We start from the raw sequence: 18,068 nt of genomic DNA, 5'->3' as shown, positions 1-18,068 counted from the left end.
CCGGGACCCAGTTTCCTCACCCATAAAATGAGATGATAACATATCGCCTTGCAAGGCTAATGTCAGGATTAGATAAAATGGTGTTTCCGAGGTGTTTGACCCATTACAGCCCTCAAGAAATTGCAGCTCTTTTGCACTGAATTTTGGAGCGTCCCGTGTTTTCTGATGGAATGTTTAAATATTTGTTATTGAATCAAATTCTGTTTTGCTAATCGCTTCTCAATTGTTTCTTTCTTATTTCCACATAAACTTACAAGGGCAGTGGTTAACACTGTAGAATGAAGTCTTTGGTCACCCAAGCACCTTCGCTAAGTAGTGACCTATAAATCAATACTTAGATGCTCAGAGTAACTCTATTATCCAAACATGATTTTACAGAATCGATGATTCTTTTATAATACAAAAGTCAGTGTCCTAATTAATCTTGAAAAGTTCAAATTTGTATATGCTGTGATGAATTTTCTTTAAAACAAGACCCATCTGTATTCATTTTGGATACTTGACATTTAGTAAGTTCTTGGGGAGTGGTTGAGAGCTGGGATAATCAGAACCCAGAGCTCCATTTCTTAGCTCAGAAACCATTCGCCTGCCATAGATCATTCTTTTAGTGTCCGGCTTAAAATCATGGACTTTGGGGGTTAGAAGGGGCTCATGGGTCATCCTAATTCATTCTAATTTAGGAGTCTTACTCCATAGCATCGCCTAGAGATAGCACTCACTGTGTAGCACTAGTATGAGGGAGTTACTATTTCGCAAGGCAGCTCGCTCTATTACACCGCTCTGGTTTCAGAGAAGTATTTCTTACATTAAGCTGAAAAGCAATATTCCTGTATTATCCCTCATTGGATCTTAGAATTATTTGGAAAGTTCATATTCTTCAGAAGTTGAGGTAATGAGCATAAATAGAAGGATCTCTTAGCTTGGATAAGTGTTTTAGAAGGAAACGTGACCATTCTTTAAAAAGTACGGTGTTTGTTGAATGAATGTGGCAGAAGTGTGCCTTCCGAGCGGTGTTAACAGCTGCTAGGGAGAGGGTTCTACAGTGGGCTTGTCATGACAGCAGTAGCCTGCAGGGGGAGCCACAGGCCAGGGAGCATCCGCTCAGCTCCTTCTGGGTTTAGCAGAATCCACTCCACCAAAGCTTGTTGAGAAATTCAAAGATACTGGTTGATTTTGCAAAATTTTAGAATTTAAAAAGACCTTAAAGACCATCTCCCCTAAACTTTTTGATTTGACCAATGTTATTCTGCCTTTCAGCTTTTCAATTAAGCAGTGGAGACCACGCTCCATTGCAAATTAGAAACACCTGAAATGTTTTCTTTTTTTTTTTTTTTTAAGATTTTTATTTATTTATTTGACAGAGAAAGACACAGCGAGAGAGGGAACACAAGCAGGGGGAGTGGGAGAGGGAGAAGCAGACTCCCCGCCGAGCAGGAAGCCCGATGCGGGACTCGATCCAGGGACTCCAGGATCATGACCTGAGCCGAAGGCAGTCGCTTAACCAACTGAGCCACCCAGGCGCCCCCCTGAAATGTTTTCTAAACAACTCTGGCAGTAGCCTCCACTCTCTGCAGTTCTGATTTCATTGGTCTGGAAGGGATCCAGGAAGCAGTCATTTAAAAAACTCCCCAGGTGAGTCTAATGTACAAACAAAGTTGAGAACCAGTAAGTGAGGGACCACAAAGATGAGATATCCGGGTCCACCGGCGATGAAGACCTGGGTCAGTTGTGGCTCTGTCTGTTTCTAATTCTAAACAGTCCTCTAAAAATGTTCTAATAAGCCAGTAACAAAAGACAAGTATTGTATGATTTCTCTCTATGAGGTACTTAGCGTAGTTAAATTTATGAAGACAAGAAAGTGGAATGGTTGGTTACCAGGGCTGGGGGAAGAGGGAATGAGTTGTTGTTGAATGGGTGGAATATCAGTTTTGCAAAATGAAGAGTTCTGGAGACCGGTTGCACAGTGTGAATGTACTTGACACTTAAAAGTACTTAAAATGGTTAAGATGGGGGGTCCCCGTCTGGCTCAGTTGGTAGAGCATGGGACTCTTGATCTTGGGGTTGTGAGTTTGAGGCCCATGTTGGGTGTAGAGATTATTTAAAAATAAAATGCTTTTTTAAAAAAATGATTAAGATGGTAAATTTTATGTTCTGTATATTTTACAACAACTTTAAAAAAATTTTTTAAATTTCTAATGAAAAATCTTCCCAAAGGTGAGATTGGTGAGATTTGCCGAAGAAAGAGTTCAATAGCCAGAGCTCAGGTAATCTTGAACCCCCCTGGAATAACGTTTTTCGGACTCCATGTAATCTTTTAAATTTACTCTAACCTCAAATGACCTAAATTTACTCTAATCCGAATTTCTGTGAAAATTAATAAAAAGAAACCTAGTTTAGAATGGAGTGGGGAGGCCAGCAGGGGGAGCTCTCATGCCCTGCCACTTGGCGATTGCAGACCCAACAGGAAGAGATGGACCTTGCAGATACCACTTTACTATCAGGCAACTAGAGGCAAGACTTTCCTCCGCCCCAGCAACAGCCCAGCCAATGAGAGACACTCACAACTCAGCCAATGAGAAGCCCCCATACTTCCAACTCCCACTTTACTCCAATGGACTTTTTGTTTACAACAGTCTCCCCAACGTCCCCCCTTCCTCTATAGAAAAGGTGTCCTCTCCTTCGCCCTGCGGACTTGCCTATGGTTTTGGGGTAGCGTAGTTCCCCTAAATTGTGATTCTTCGTTATTCCCATATAAGCGCGTTTTTGCTGGTAAAATAACTGGCATTTTGTTTTTAAGGTTAACCTTAGTGATCATGAGTGGGATGCAGAGAAGCGCCCCAACAATTCTGGGCTGGGGAGCAAACAGGCGCTGGTACCCGCAGAGCCAGCCGGGCGCACGGACTCCTCCAGGACCTTGGCGTTGAAGGTAAGTTTTCTCCTGGATTTTGAGCTCTGCTCTGTGTTTGAGCTCTCCAGTCTTTATTCCGGATGTGTTTTCAGATCTCGTTTTTTTCTGAGAGTGTTCGCTTGGCCTTCCGTCTGACTCTTGTTCTGAACCGAACTGTTCCTTTTGGATTGGGCTGCCCTTCGGTCTGACTCCCATTTGGAACCAGACTGCTCCTGGTGGAACCGGGGCTGTTGAAAGTGTGTTGGCCTTTGGTGTGGCAGAAATCAGACTCACCACAGCAGAGTCGTATCGTTTGTTCCTCTCGGCCCAGCTACCATCCTCTTTATGAGCAACATCTGCAGGTGATACTGGCCGAATCCACAGTGCACCTCCCAGCAGGATTCAAATAGATCCCTCAAAATCTCTTCTCAGAATGAATCGGTACCGTATAAAGAAGCCCTTCAAGGCATCAAGGCTATAATAGAAGATTGCAAGGCTCGGAGCCTCATTATTCCCTGCACTCGTGCCTATAATACCACTGTTTTACCGGTGAGGAAGCCCCAGTAGCTCCTCAGCTCACAACTCAGGATGGGGGTTTGTCCCCGACCTCTGAGCAATAACAACATTGTTATCCCTTGGCACCTGTTGTTCCTAAGCCCCATATGCTACGGACATCCAGTCCCACTGAAGGCAAATTTTTTTTTTAAAGATTTTATTTCTTTGACAGAGAGAGAGTACAGATAGGCAGAGCGGGGGGGGGGGGGCGGGCAGAGGGAGAGGGAGAAACAGGCTCTCCGCAGAGCAGGGAGCCGACGCAGGTCTCGATCCCAGGACCCTGGGATCATGACCTAAGCCGAAGACAGCCGCTTAATCGACTGAGCCACCCAGGCGCCCCTGAAGGCAAATTTTTCACTGTATTTGATCTATGCAGTGCATTTTTACCATCCCGTTTGATAAAGATAGTGCCTTTTTGTTTTCACTTGGGAAGAATGGAAATGCACCTGGACAGTAAGCTCCAGGGTTGCATACACAGTCCTTTTTACTTTTCACCAACCTTAAAAGCTGATTTGGGTGATAGAAAGTTTTCTGCAGGCTCTATTTTGTTACAATTTGTATATGATTTACTTCTCTGCTCCCTTTCTCAAACCTCTTCACAGGAGACAGCATCCACCTGTTAAATTTTGGCCTTAAAGGGACATAAGGTCTCCAAAAAAAAAAAAAAAAAAAAGCCATTTGCTCAAACTGAGATGCAATACTTAGGGCATCTAATCTTGAAACAAGGACTACATTTAGACCCAGACAAAACCCCTCACGACTGCTTAACACTGACAGATAACCTTTTGACCCTCCCCCATGGAAATATACAGGAAACACCTCTAACCAATGCAGATTTTTCATGCTTTACTGATATTTCTTTTTTTTTTTTTTAAGATTTATTTATTTCAGAGAGAGAAAGTACACGTGAGCACAAGTTGGGGGGAGGGCAGGGGCAGAGAGAGAGGGAGAGAAGGTCCCAAGTAGACTCCATGCTAAGTGCAGAGCCTGATGTGGGGCTCGATCCCACGACACCAAGATCATGACCCGAGCTGAAATCATGAGTCAGACGCTTAACCAACTGTGCCACCCAGATGCCCCTTACTGATGGTTCTTATTTAAAGGATGGTAAATATTGTGCTGAGTATGCTATAGCAATTCCTTTTGAAGTCGTTGAGACAGGAGCTTTACCTTTACAATTCAGCCTTACTCCAGCTTGTAACTTAGCTGAGGATAAAATCGTTACCATTTACACTGATAGGCGGTATGCTTTGGGGGTAGCTCATGACTTTGGAATGTTATGGAAACAGCAAGGTGTCTTTACCTCCAATGGGAATAAAATTAAAAATGGCTTCTATGTCCAAAAATTTTTAGATGCCATACTTTGCTGGCTGCTCTGGCTATTACTAAGGGTCCTGGGCATTCTAGACTCAACTCACTGGAGGCCAAAGTAAACCACTTCACTTATATTTCTGCCAGAAACAGTGCTCCCAAGGAAACAAAAAGCTAAACCTCTGTCATGTTCCAAAGTGATGTTCTCCCAAATGATAACTTGGAAAAATTGACCAGAGATACCGAACAATTGGCCCCAGAGAGGGAAAAACACTATTGGAAATCTAGTCATTGTTGACTCAATAAAAAGGGGGACTTCTGGTTTGGACCAAATAACAATCCAGCCCTACCAGAAATTCTAAATTTTCCATTCCTTAGCGCTGCACATGCATTAAACATTGGTCCACTGAGAAATAATAGCATTCACGCACCAATATTGGTGGGGAAATATCAACAAGGTCACAAAAAGTACCTTCCTCTCTTGTCCCACCTGTCTAAAGTATAATCCAGGGAAACCTGTTTGTACAAATGGATTTGATACAGCTTCCCCTTCTCGTGGATATAAATGTTTTAGCCATGGTTTGTATGTTTCTCACTGGCACGATGCTTTCTCTTGTAGACAGGCCAATGCTGCTTCTGTGGCTAAAATTCCATTAGAAAAAAATATCCCTACCTGGGGAACCGCTCTCATGCTGCATAGTGATCAGAGAACCCATTTTGCCAGTCAGGTGCTCCAACGAGTCTGTGCCATTTGCTGGTTTCACAGCACTTTTCATTGTGCATACCATCCTGAGTTCTCAGGGTTCGTTGAACAGACTAATGGCACCGTTAAGACTCAACTGGCAAAATTTTAAGAAGTCCTTCAAATACACTGGCCAAAAGCACTGCCGTTAGTCCTAAATCTCAGATCTACCCTGGAACTCGTAGACTCTCACCGTTTGAGGTAGTCCCAGGACGTCCGATACCCTTGGCCCCTGCCTCCCCTGACCCCCAGTTGACAAAAGAAGATACACTTCAGTATTGCAAGGGCCTAACTGCTTCGTTAAAATAACCATGCTTTGGTACAGCTGTCTTTTCATGGTCCATTCCTGGGAGATGATAATCTTAAGCCTCACACCTTGCAACCTAGAGATTTATTTCATCTGTTGGAAAAGACACCTCCGGAAAGGCTCTCTTCAACCTCGCTGGAAAAGACTTTATCAGGAACTTCTAAACAACCCTTATGCCACCAAACTCCAGAGCATAGCCTCTTGAATTCACGTGACACATCTAAAGAAAGCACCAAACCCTGACTGGACCTGCATGCCCTCTGGTGACCTGAAGGTAAGATTGCCCAGAATCGAAGCAGGTGGCATCTGATGGGACCACTTTTCCAAGATGTCAGGGCAGGCCTGTAGATGTTTTTCTCACTGTTGCTTCTTTTTTGTGTGTGTGGAAAGATGATGCCCTTGTCTGCATTTTCTAAGTCCGTGCGAAAGGGGGAAACCTCTTTTGATTATGGGCTTTTGGAAACAGCCTCATGATGATCCCAGCACAAATTAATCTTACACTTGTTTTTTCTGAAGGATTAGAAGGTTCAGAATTCACAAAGGCTTCTTTCATCTGAACTGTTAACTGAATTTAGACTCTTAGCCAAATTCATGGTCTCTGAACTTCATGGTCTTTGCAACCTTAGAGGCTGTATTATCAATAACACGTTTGTTTCAAACAGTTCTTTTGAGATAACAATACTGTTTTTTGTTTTTTTGTTTTTTTAAAGATTTTATTTATTTATTTGAGAGAGAGAGAATGAGAGAGAGCATGAGAGGGGGGAGGGTCAGAGGGAGAAGCAGACTTCCCGCCGAGCAGGGAGCCCGATGCGGGACTCGATCCCGGGACTCCAGGATCATGACCTGAGCCGAAGGCAGTCACCCAACCAACTGAGCCACCCAGGCGCCCCAACAATACTGTTTTTAAACAGCTTTCAAAGTTTGCTGTTTTGCAAAAAGTTCATCAGCTGTTGCTCCATGCTTCTACCTGCACTGTCTCTTCCCCACCGCCCTGGGTTAATTCTCTCCGTGGGCTCTTGCAGAATCCACGATTCCTCTTTCATGGTTGCTTTAGGTGGAGACTTTGCCTTCACAGGGAGAACCTTTCTCCCCTAGGTCTGAATAAGTGCAAATAAATTTCTCAGTTAGCTACTTTCAGACCTAGAGTCCTGGTTTAGAACCATCATATGATGTGGAATTGTTAATGTTACTTTTTCTGTTTTGTATCATTATTTTGAGTTTTGTATTTTGTTGCCTATCAGACTTTTAAAAGCAATGTACCCAATAAGGTGATGCTGGCTCAACCCTTGGGGATGATCTCCAGTGCTTACAGTCTTGATAAATCTGGACGACAGGTGGGAAGTACCTGAGAGCTCTCCCTCTGAACCTTCCTTGTTACTCAAATGTGGCTTGAGTGGTTTCCAACTGCTAGGCACTTTCCCGCCAACTTAGAACATGACAACCGGGAAGGCCCTTCGTGGTACTGAGGGACAAAACCATGAAATGTGGAGAACCTGACTCTTGATCAGTGATGCTTTCAAAGAAAGATCTTGATCAAAAAGGGGAAATGTGAAAACTAATCAAAGAAAATCTTGTTTAGAAAGGAACTGGGAGACCGGCAGGGGGCGCGCTCATATCCTACCACCTGACGATGGCAGAGCCAACAGGAGACACACCGTGCACCTGGATATTGCTTTACCAACCGCTGAAGAAGAAAGGCTTTTCTCCTCCCCCAGCAACAGCCCAGCCAATGAGAAGCCACCATACTTCCAGCTCACACTCTACTCCAATGGGCCTTTTGTTTAGAACAGTCTTCCCAACGTCCCCCTTTCCTCTATAAAGTAACTGGTCCTCTCCTCTGTTCTACAGACTTGCCTAGGGTTTGGTACATGTAGCTTGCTTGTCCTGGGTTGCAATTCTCTGCTGTTCTCCAATAAACCTATTTTTGCTGTTAATATAACTGGCAGTTTTATTTTTAAGGTGAACACTCACATCAGCATTGCTGAAACACATATATTGTTTTGATACTTTATACACATTTGAGAACAAAACTGACACTTTCCCCTTTCTTCACAAGTCCTCAGAATGACAGGACCTGGTCATCTGGGTCAAACAAACATGACACTTTGCCTCGCAGCTTTAATTCAGGAGGCCCCAGCAAACATGAGAAATACTTCAACTAATACCAATATTAGGGTCATCAACTCCTCCCCATCTGCATGAGACGACTAATTTTAGCATCTCAGAACACCTCAGCTCAGCGCAAACTGGTACAACTGATCATCCTACTAGTAGTCCTACATCGTAGGGCACAAAAAAGGGGAAAAGTAGAGAAAGGAAAAGGGAAAGGAATAGAAGAGAGAACACAATGGAAAAGAGAAAGGTGTCCGTGGGGTATGTGACTTTTGATGGCCCTCCTTGGCTGCCATGGGTTTCTGACCCTTGCTTTGAGTTTATGATGATTACGGGTATGACTAGCACCAGCATTATTAGTGTAGTAAGAACTGATACTGTGTACACATGCACAACACCATGCTAGTGTCTTTTATAAGTACTATGTCATTTCTTTCCAACTATAATCCTGTAATAGGTAACTAGTATTATTATCCCTATAGTAAGAAGGCCCCACTGAAGAATTAACTTAGTTTCTCTCAGGTCTATAAAGACACCAGAAAGTCAACTTGACTTTCTTAAGAGGATCAATTTATGGAGTATTAAAGGTAGCTCTCATTCCCTGAAGATAATCAGGGTAGCTGCAGTTAAGTGTGAGCTAATTGTTCAGAAAAAGAGTATATGCAAACCTTTTAGGGGTGGGGCTCCCTGAAGACAAGGCAGCCACCCTCAGAAGAATGGGCAGAGACCAGCTTTATTATTCTGGAAAAGAGATGTAATGAGATCCTTTGTACTTTAAGAATTCACTAGGAGGGGCTGCCTGCCCCCTGGTTGTGTGGATCCCTGGGGAAGGAAAGAGAGGGAACAGATGTTCCAAGTCTACATAGGGAAAGGCCTACCAAAATCCGAAGAGCCTTACTAGACGGCTAATCTAAAGTAGTGAGGTCTGTAACCCTGGAAATTCATGCAAGGAATCACCCCTAGCTAGACCAAGCCCGAGGAAACGAATTATCCTCCCTGAAAGCTCCATGGCAGCGGACCCGGGAACCTGGATCGGGGGAAGCACGAGGTTTTATGGCCTGTGTAGGACTGTCAACAGTGACACCAAGTGGCAGTGAGAAGCAAAGGCAGGAGCCTCTAGGCTCTCCCTGGCACCTCCACTGTGCCTCAGGGTATGAGGGCCTTGAGGTGGGGTTTGCTCTGTGGGGTAACTACAGACCTGATGCAGCTGATCCCAAGACACTGAAAATGGCTGGAGATTCCTGGATTAGGCTGCTCTGTACTCTTTTCTTTTAAACCCACTTCCTTATTTCCCTAAGTGCTGAATTCAGAAAAGTGAGTAATTTTCTCACATGATGAGAGAGCAATGGCTATTGTATTTAGTGGAAAAATTGAGGCTGAGGTCATTTGATGCAAGGCAGGGGTGATGCTGTTCTGAAGATCAAACAAGGTATTTCAGTCTCCTCCCAGGAAGCCTCCCTTGATCCTGAGTTAGGCGTTTTCATAAGACCTGTGCTTTCCCTGTTATGGGAGTTAAGGTACAATTGTGATTTCCTGTTGACTTGCTCTGGATTCCCTCGTTGACCAGAAGCTTGTAGAAGGCAGGGACACTGTTTTGTTCACCACTGTATCCCTACTGCCTTGTATGTTTTGAAATCAAAGGGTTATTTTTATACCTGATCCATAACCCAGACTCAGGTTAAGGTCTGAAAAGAATGAGTTTTTTTCACTTTGGTGCCTGATGCTGTATTCTTTCTCATCATGTCTACAATTTGGAAGGCTGCAGACCTCTATCTGGAGGTCTCAACTTTAGTTTTAAGGGCAGGTCAAACAGGCTGCTGCCCTGAGCTAACGCACCACCTGCCCTGGGCTAGTTGTTCGCGCTACCAGCTTAACATTCTTTTCTTAGAAACTGTACTCAAAATGCAACCACGTGGCTTAATAAGAGTTTTCCAAAATGACACAGAAGAGAAATACTTTCAGATATCGTAAAATCACTTTTATTTTTTTACTATATACAACATTTCAGTGACCCATACATGACTGATTTGGGGGAAAAGATCTGGTTTTATGACTCCTCATATCTTCTGTATGGGTGAATATATATTTTCCAAAGAACAGAGAAGGAAGCTGAATCATAAGATCTATGGTAAACATTGTCACAGGAGGAGTTGTTCTGAAGCTTAAAGGACATAGTTTGCAGACATATGAAAATAAATACTTCTTTATGGAAAGGGAGAATAAACACTGGAACTCTATCCTAAGAGCCTGCGTAGATTAAAAAATTAGTATGTCAAATGTGAACTCACAGATGATTACTTTATAGTTGATTATGAAAAGGAATTCATAGATGTTTGGCGCCCATAACCTATGAGGCCAGTTTAATGGAAGAACTCTAATGTCCACTTCAGGGACAGAACATGGGGTTAGGGAAGCTGCTTGTCTGACCCAATATGGAATTTATGACTTTTACACTCCTCCAAGGCACACAATAGGTGGTTAGTGAGTTGAAGCCTAACCACCCACGGACCCTTAATGGTGTTATCAAATTCAGCTCTGGGAGCCAGCACTCCAAAACCTCAGGTTAGGGGAGCAGGGGAATGTGTAGGCAGGAATAAGCTTCTGATTCCTATCTCTTTGGTATTCACTCCCTTTGAAGTCCTGTCTGTGGACTAAGAAACTGGTTCCCACCTACTCATAAGGAAACCAAGAGAAATGAGTTGCATTTCTGAGATCTTTTCTTACTATCTCTTTAGTCTGATGTTTGGGAGCAAAGGTAGGGATCTTTTTTGAGTCTAAGAGCGAGTGGACTGATTAAGCACACAGTAAGGAGCAAGAGGCCCTCTCATCAGCTGGACACTGTGAGTGAAATTCCTAGTGACTAGAGTGACTTCAGAGGAGCTGAGCTTGCGGATGATGAGATACAAGGGACGCGGGGTCTGAAACACCTGTTTTATGGGACTGCAGAACACAAAGGGTAATGTCTCCTCCTTTCTCCTCCCCCCCCCCTTTCCTCCCTTAGGAAACCCCAGTAGTAGAGGTTGCCTTCAACCAAATAGCTGTTTCCATTTAACAATTATGTGCATTGCACTTTTCTGCTTGCTGAACAGCAAACTGGCTTTTCTCCTCTTTTGTTCTTCTCTTTCTGCCTATAGGGCAATTTCCGCCTCTCTATTTTGCAAGGCCGGTAGTTCAGATACAGTGCTATGGTGATTACACCCACTCCAAGGGCGACAATAACGATGACGAAGATGGTGGAGCTGATTCCTTCATCCAGTCCTGCCCAAGCACAGAAGACAAATTTCGGGAGGGTTACAGGGCAGAGAGAGTCCCTGCCTCTCCCAGCCTACCACACCCACCTCTCAGTTTCACCCTCCCTCCGCCCACTGGAAGTTTTCTTCTTTCCAGGTTTGGATAAGAATCCCAAACCCCTGGGGGATTTCCGTCCTGGGCCTGGCAGCAGGGGAGAGCCACAGTCACCTTGAACGATGACAGCAATGTCTTTGCTGACGGAGCCCAGCTGGTTAGTGGCTGTGCAGCAGTAGGTTCCCGTGTGGTTCTGGGTTGCCTTCTGTGGCACCTCAAGGTGGAAGATCACTCCATTCCAGGTACACACCAAGGTTGGAGTTGGGTTTCCCTTTGGGACGCATGCAAGCATCTGCTCTGTCCCTTTGACCCATGTCTGGTTGCCAGGGCAGTCAGATTCCTCTAACCGAGGCTTGTCTGGAAGACAGTCCCCCAGAGAACTGAGCTCAGTGTGCCACATTCCTTCCTCACCCAGAGGCTCAGCTCCCCCTCCTCCCCTAATCCAAATACTGTGTCCCTTTGACCCAACAGCTTTCCTTCCTGAGGGAAGGACCACTGTTCCCTGCTTTGGGCCATGTTTGTCTTTCCTTCCCTAGGGGTGAGGAGTCTGAGACACATCAAAGGCATTCTAATGGATTCAGACTAAATGATCTGGGTTGTTCTATCAATGGTGGCTTCCTACTTCCCATCTTTGCTTCTCAGTGAGTGAGGAGATGGGTAGGGACGACCCCAGAGATGAGAGATTTTCTACTTTTCCAAAATACAGATTTTTATATGAAAATTTCCCTCCTCAGCATAAACTCCCAACTATCACTTTCTGTGTCCTCAGCCATCAACCCTCAACTAATACCACTTGATCACCTTGTATTCTCTTTTCCATTCCCAGTTCCCCCTCATGTTTCTCCCAGCTCATTTTCCTGGGGCTAAGGTAAGCTTGGGAAGCTTTAATGTTATTTCCTTCTTTGATTTTTTTATTTTAATGAGAAAAATGTGGTAACTCTAATAATGAAGTTGCTGGCCAAGACCTCTGGAAATGAGAGACTAATAATAATCCTTGTTTGACCAGAAAGATCAGTCTTCTACTCACATAAGACATGGAGCTGCATTGCAGTGGTTTTGATCAACCGTTGACCCTGAAGCTCCAAAGAGGCCTCACAGGAGAAATTTCGGCCATTATCTTCCTCCCTGGTGGTAAGTAAAAGCCAGGCAGGCTCCCCAGGGGCAGGGAGGTCTGGGGCTCCCTTCAGCCGAAGAGTAGGGCTGGGTGATGTTAATACATGCCCTGAACAGGTCACATTAATGTCTGTCCCTGCCAATGGGTATAATTCTTCTATCTCCAGGATTGGTGGAGGGAAGCCTATAAGAAAAGGAAAAAGAGAACCAAACATATTTCTCAAAACTCACAGCCACTTCTGTACTCTTGCTGCTGAAGGTGTGGTATCTAGGCAGACAAGACAGGAAAGACTTTAGATACCCTCCTGCCTCTGTGCTGAATGGCAGGAGCAATGAGATTTGGGAATTTGAGAGCTCTTCTTACAACAAATGCAGGGTGCATACATTTGGCTATGCCTCTGTGGCAAGGACAGCAAGATGGCTTTTCATCTTACAGATTCTTCCTCTTTACCTCAAAAGTTGTTCTAGAAACAAGTTGAAGGACCCACAATCACTCTGTAAGTAGGATGGCCTAGGGAAACAGGGTGAAGGCTGAAGAGAACTACTGTCCCAATGCGTGTCTCCAACCTGCCTGCACTCATCAGAGAAAACTCACTTGAGAGTATACCTGGGAAAGGTTAGTAGGGATATTTACTGTCGAATCACCAAGACTTTACTGTGGAAGATTTCAGTGGCAGAGAAACCCGTTGCGGAAGGGAAGAGGCAGGTCACTTACTATAGACACGCACTGGCTCTCTTGTTTTCTGTTCCATTGGACCCAGAGATACAAGGCAAGACAGCTCCTGATCACCAGTCTCCATGGCCCGAACGGTGGCATTGGCCCATGCTGTGTCTCCTTTCCAGGAGACAAAAGGGCTCAGCTCCTGGTCTCCCAGGAACATGTGGAACATGACCTCTCTGGCTGGAAACACCCTAGACAACTCACAGCTCACAGCCTCTGCCATCCCAATCTCCAAAAGTGGGGAGACCCAGATTTTGGGGCTCTGAGAGAATTCTGCCAAGAAATGAAGAAAAGGAAAGAAAGGAGGAAAACCAGGATAAATCATGTGCTATGTAGAACTCCACAATGTAGGAAGGAAGTGTGGCTAAAAGCACTCTGTCCCCCAGGGTAAGTTTAAGGCCCAAGTAGAGGTAGAGCTCAATTACCCTCAAACCCTCATCTTAAACTTTGTGGGAACTTAGTCCCAAGGGCCAAGGTAAGACAAGGAAAATGAGCCTCAGGATCCTTCCACACCTGGGCTCTGACTCACCAAATATCCGGAGTACCTTGATGGCTGAACTACTGTGAAAGAGCCCTCCACCATGTGAACTCAAGTCCAGTTCTGCACGGCATGAGAAATTACACCTGTCATCTTCCCTTTGGGCTTTGACATTGATGGTGACCTCAGCTCTTTGGGAGGCCACAGCCAAGCTCATAAAGTTCCTTCTATGTAGTTCCTGGTTACCCTGGAGAAGGGTAAGGGTGAGGTTTTCCAGGGGTGCTACACTGGGCACATGGCACTTCACTGTAAAGGCTTCATCCATGGCTACCCATGCAGGCTGCAGCTCCAGGATCACCTGCTCTGGTGGCTCTTTAAGACAAAAAGGTGGGCTTGATGAGAGAAGGCTACTCACTTCTCCAGAAAGAAATGACACAGGAACAGGCAGCTTGTGATACAAGGTGACTGTTACCCTTGAACCGTCTGATCAGCAGTGTCAGCTTTCTGCCAACCCTGCCCTACATGGAACGAGTCAGTCTTCTGACTCGTCTGCTCATGAAAGGTGGCCAAAGTCACAGCCAAGAAATATGACTGCTGAGGGGGAGTCCCTTGGGTTGACTGTTGCTGCCATTCTGGAGAACTTTCTCTCTTCCAGAGGTGCTTCAGAGGGACGAGCAGCTTCTGAGGAGCTCCTCAGCATCACACAAAAACTACACCCTAGTCTACCAAGCTTTTACCCCACCGAGGTCACACTTACTCTTATGGCCGTATCCATGCTGGTGCTATTTTCCCACCTGTAAGACCTTCCTCACCCATCCCCATCACTTCAAATCCTTACCATTCTGCAGCAGGGAAGCTCAAGAGCCTCCTTTTCCATGGAGACTTCTCCAACTATCCCGGTCCATAAAGACCCTCCTTTCTCCAAACCCTATTTATTCTAAGAATTTGTGTCAAATAATTTAGCACTAATTGTATACTTTTTTGATCATTTATTAGCTAGCATTACTGGCATACGCCTTCTGTATCTGAACATATGCTCAAGCACAATGTCTGGATGCCCTCTGTGGTCTGCTCCTAATTTAAAATCCTACACCAAAGGGAAATAGAAGTAATTAGCCCTAGAATTCCTACAGTATAACAGAAATCTCTATTAAGGTCCTAATTCTCTCCCCTAAAAGAAATCTCTAATTTTTCCCTAAATAAGGCCTCGTCCTGTTCCTCTACTCTTCCCTTCCTCCTCAGCCCTACTCACGATACACAGTGATGCCAAGGCTTGTGTCCTTTTGGATCCCTGCACAAGAGAAGAAGCACTGCAGAAGAGAATTCTCTGTGACATCCTCCAGGAGAAACTCCTTCCACTGAGGTCCTTTGTCCACCTGGGTTTTCTTTAATAAAGTCTCAATTCCACTGGGTCCGGGGTCTGGACAGGTAGTGCTGCAGTTGACCATTAGAGAATGTCCAAGCTTTACCAGGGCCTGATCTGGCCAAACAGAAACCTCAAATGTCTCTTCAGTAGCCCCTGAAATGATCAACCACATAGGCCAAAGACTTTGGTGAGGAACACATGACCCAAATAAAATACAAAGCTGATTCTATTTGATGGTTAGAAATAGGAAACCTAGGGGCGTCTGGGTGGCTCAGTTGTTAAGCAACTGCCTTTGGCTCAGGTCATAATCCCAGGGTCCTGGGATTGAGCACCACATTGGGCTCCCTGCTCAGTGGGAAGCCTTCTTCTCCCTCTCCCTCTCCCCCTGCTTGTGTTCCCTCTCTCACTGTCTCTCTCTCTGCCAAATAAATAAATAAAATCTTACAAAAAAAAAAAAAAAAGAAAGAAATAGGAAACTTAACCTGAAGAAAAAGTTACAAGGAACTAGACAAGAAAAAGACCCTTAATAAACAAATTAAAACCCTGATTCCACCACCATTCCCTCCACTCATCATCTTTCTAGGGATCTTGATTTCCCTAATAGTGTCATCTTGGAAACTATGGAGTTCTTAAAACTCATGCCCAGGAAACCATTCTCCTCCTGAGCTTCCAGAGGTCTTGGAAGCTCCCAGGATTGGCTGCTGAGGGCTCTCAAGGTCTTATCAGGCCCTGGAGAAAAGAGCTTTGTTACTTCTACCTCAAAGCAGTGTTTCTTTGAAATTATGGTCTAAGGACTGCCTTCACCAGAATCACCTGGGGTCCTTGTAAAACTGCAGATTCTAGCTTTACCTCAGACTGAATGATTAAGAACTTGTGAAAGTGGGACCTGGAAGTAATGCAAGTGAGCAGAACGAGCATTCCTGATGACCCATATGCATACCAAATCAGAAGAACCACTAGCCTGAAGGTGACTCCTAGGGTCATTCATTTCCCAGAGAGCTTTTCACCTCTTCTCAACATGAGACTATTCCTTTTTGCTTTGGTACTAAGGCAACAGATGTTTTTGGATGCTTAAGAGTTTAGTCTGTTAGGGAAATCTCAGGTGCAATGAGAGAGACATCAGGTAAATTTTAGATGCCTGACATAGGTGAGAGGCAGTCTTCTGAAAGCTTCCCTACAGGTCCCTTTTAGCTACTCCATGTCCACCATCTGCTTCGTCTCCCAATACCAGTCCCATCTAGGAATACACAACTCATGAGGCCGAGTTACCTACTAAGGCTCCAGTTCCTTTCTTGCCATCCAGAGAACTCACTCCTCATAACTGAGCTATAGATAGGCCCTCTCCTATCGAGACCCTATTGTAGCTTTTCATGACATAGAAGGTGGCAACAATGAAGCAAAAATATTCTCAAGAGTGGAAAAATAAGACAGTCCTGGGGCAGCAGGGAGCCAAGGAGACAAGGCATATTTCTTAAGGAGAGTTCTCTCTAATGGTCTATTATCCTGTCCCTCAATTCGCGTTCCCCAATTATAAGCCAGAGATACCTACAGATTCTGTGTCCTAATGATCCCAAAATAGGAATCTCTCCCTAGGGTCCAGACAAGTGTCAATTTTTGCCCTGAAGTACTTCTTATCCTCTTTCTCCTTGGCCATCCATCTGCACCCAGGTACATACTGACTAAAGAAACTGTCCCCAAATAGCCTCACCTGGGAAAGGGATCAAGGCCAGCAGGGCCCAGACACGAAAGAGCAGCACTTCCATCCTTGTGAGAAGGGCCAAAAGCTGGAGAGAAAGGAGAAAACAATGCTGGAGAAAGTGATCAAAGAAAAGCAAAAGGATATAGAAAATTATTTCTTTGATATTATTAAAGGTCAGCCCCTTTCCTAAAACCTTGCATAGTCTGGAGAAATTGTAGCAAGAGTAACAGTGGTATGGTGTGGGTGTACTAAAAGGACATAGGAAAATAATAGAGGATATTAGATTGAGACTCTTGTAAAGCTTGTATTGCATTTATCTGTTTACCTATTTGCCTCCATCTATTTGATCAATAGAAGGCTGTTAGCATGAAAACAAAAAATGAAGTTTAGAGAGATGAGATCGGCCAATGTATATCTAGCATTGTTCAATGGAAAGTGACCCTGAATCTAGAAAACATGGTCGCTAGAGTCCCATTCTCTGATATAAGGGAGAAATGTTTTATCACGGCTCTCTCCTCATGACCTCTTTGAAATATCCCTCAAGACAATCCATCTCTTTCTGATCTGCCTCCATGTTCACCAAGCAACCTTTGGATTATTAATTTGGCTAAGTGTAAAGTGTCTACTTCTCTTTTCTCCACACCAAGTTTTTTTCTTTCAAAACCCCATTCAAGTTAATTTCTTCTAAGAAAGTTTCTTGACTAACCCTGTCCCACTTCACAATCCCTTACTTACTACACGTGGTACCTCACTTTATGCCAAACACGATTTCTGAAGCTATGTATATTAAAATGCAATTCACTTTAGTGAATTATTTTTAATGATGAAATTATTACTATGCTAGGAGTTCCCTAAGGACAAGAGACTATAATTTATTTATCTTGCATCTCCACCTAGCACAGTGCCTGGCATGTTATGGGTATTCCATTAAATGAATGATTACCCTCTAATTCTGTATTTGAATGTTCATGCATTGGGTTTTACACAGGTGTACCTTTACGTGTATGCTGGTCTGAAAGAGGTTGTTTTCTTGGGGGGGGGGTGTCTTTTTTTATACATGCATAATAGGCATATCAAGATTTATAATCCCAAGTGAATGTTACTCTTCAAATACTTTGGGAAAGCAATACATTTATTCCAGTAATGACACCATTATTCAAAACTTTTTTTGGAAGTGATTTAGAACTGGCTTTTAAGCTACATAAGAAATATCAGTCTCTTTCTTAAACTATTTTATTATTCTTTGAGCAAAAATGATATGACTCAGACACCTTATTCACCAGACTTAGCTCTGAGTCTCTTTCCAAGGAGGGTCTCCTATCATTGAAGATATTCTAAAGTTACCCTAGACTCTGAAGTTTTAAGAGTTTTAAGTAATAACAGCTCTGTTTGAAAAAGTATAAAAGCCCCGAGTGGAATTGCTTATATTCAT

General features: G+C 44.1%; 1 protein-coding gene across 2 annotated transcripts; it reads right to left on the bottom strand.

Moving 5' to 3' along the window:
• Positions 1–9,931: 9,931 nt before the first annotated feature.
• Positions 9,932–16,720, bottom strand: LOC123853443 (intercellular adhesion molecule 5). 2 transcript variants are annotated; one of them, XM_045888020.3, is made up of 7 exons: positions 16,646–16,720; positions 14,824–15,090; positions 13,623–13,943; positions 13,088–13,366; positions 12,287–12,556; positions 11,374–11,616; positions 9,932–11,172 (listed from the first exon to the last, which is right to left on the bottom strand). In XM_045888020.3, exons 1-7 carry the CDS (start codon positions 16,698–16,700, stop codon positions 10,970–10,972), a joined length of 1,638 nt encoding a protein of 545 aa, XP_045743976.3. In that variant the 5' UTR covers positions 16,701–16,720; the 3' UTR covers positions 9,932–10,969. The 2 variants fall into 2 exon arrangements, with proteins under 2 accessions (XP_045743976.3, XP_064439752.1); XM_064583682.1 differs by lacking the exon at positions 13,088–13,366.
• Between the last annotated feature and the right edge of the window lie 1,348 nt (positions 16,721–18,068).

This window comes from Mirounga angustirostris, unplaced genomic scaffold (assembly GCF_029215605.1).
Source record: "Mirounga angustirostris isolate CCGP_5_RB_7025 unplaced genomic scaffold, mMirAng1.0.hap1 SCAF_17, whole genome shotgun sequence".
NCBI lineage: Eukaryota > Metazoa > Chordata > Mammalia > Carnivora > Phocidae > Mirounga > Mirounga angustirostris.
Note: the sequence above shows the minus strand (reverse complement) of the source record. Positions and strands in the feature narration are given on the sequence as shown.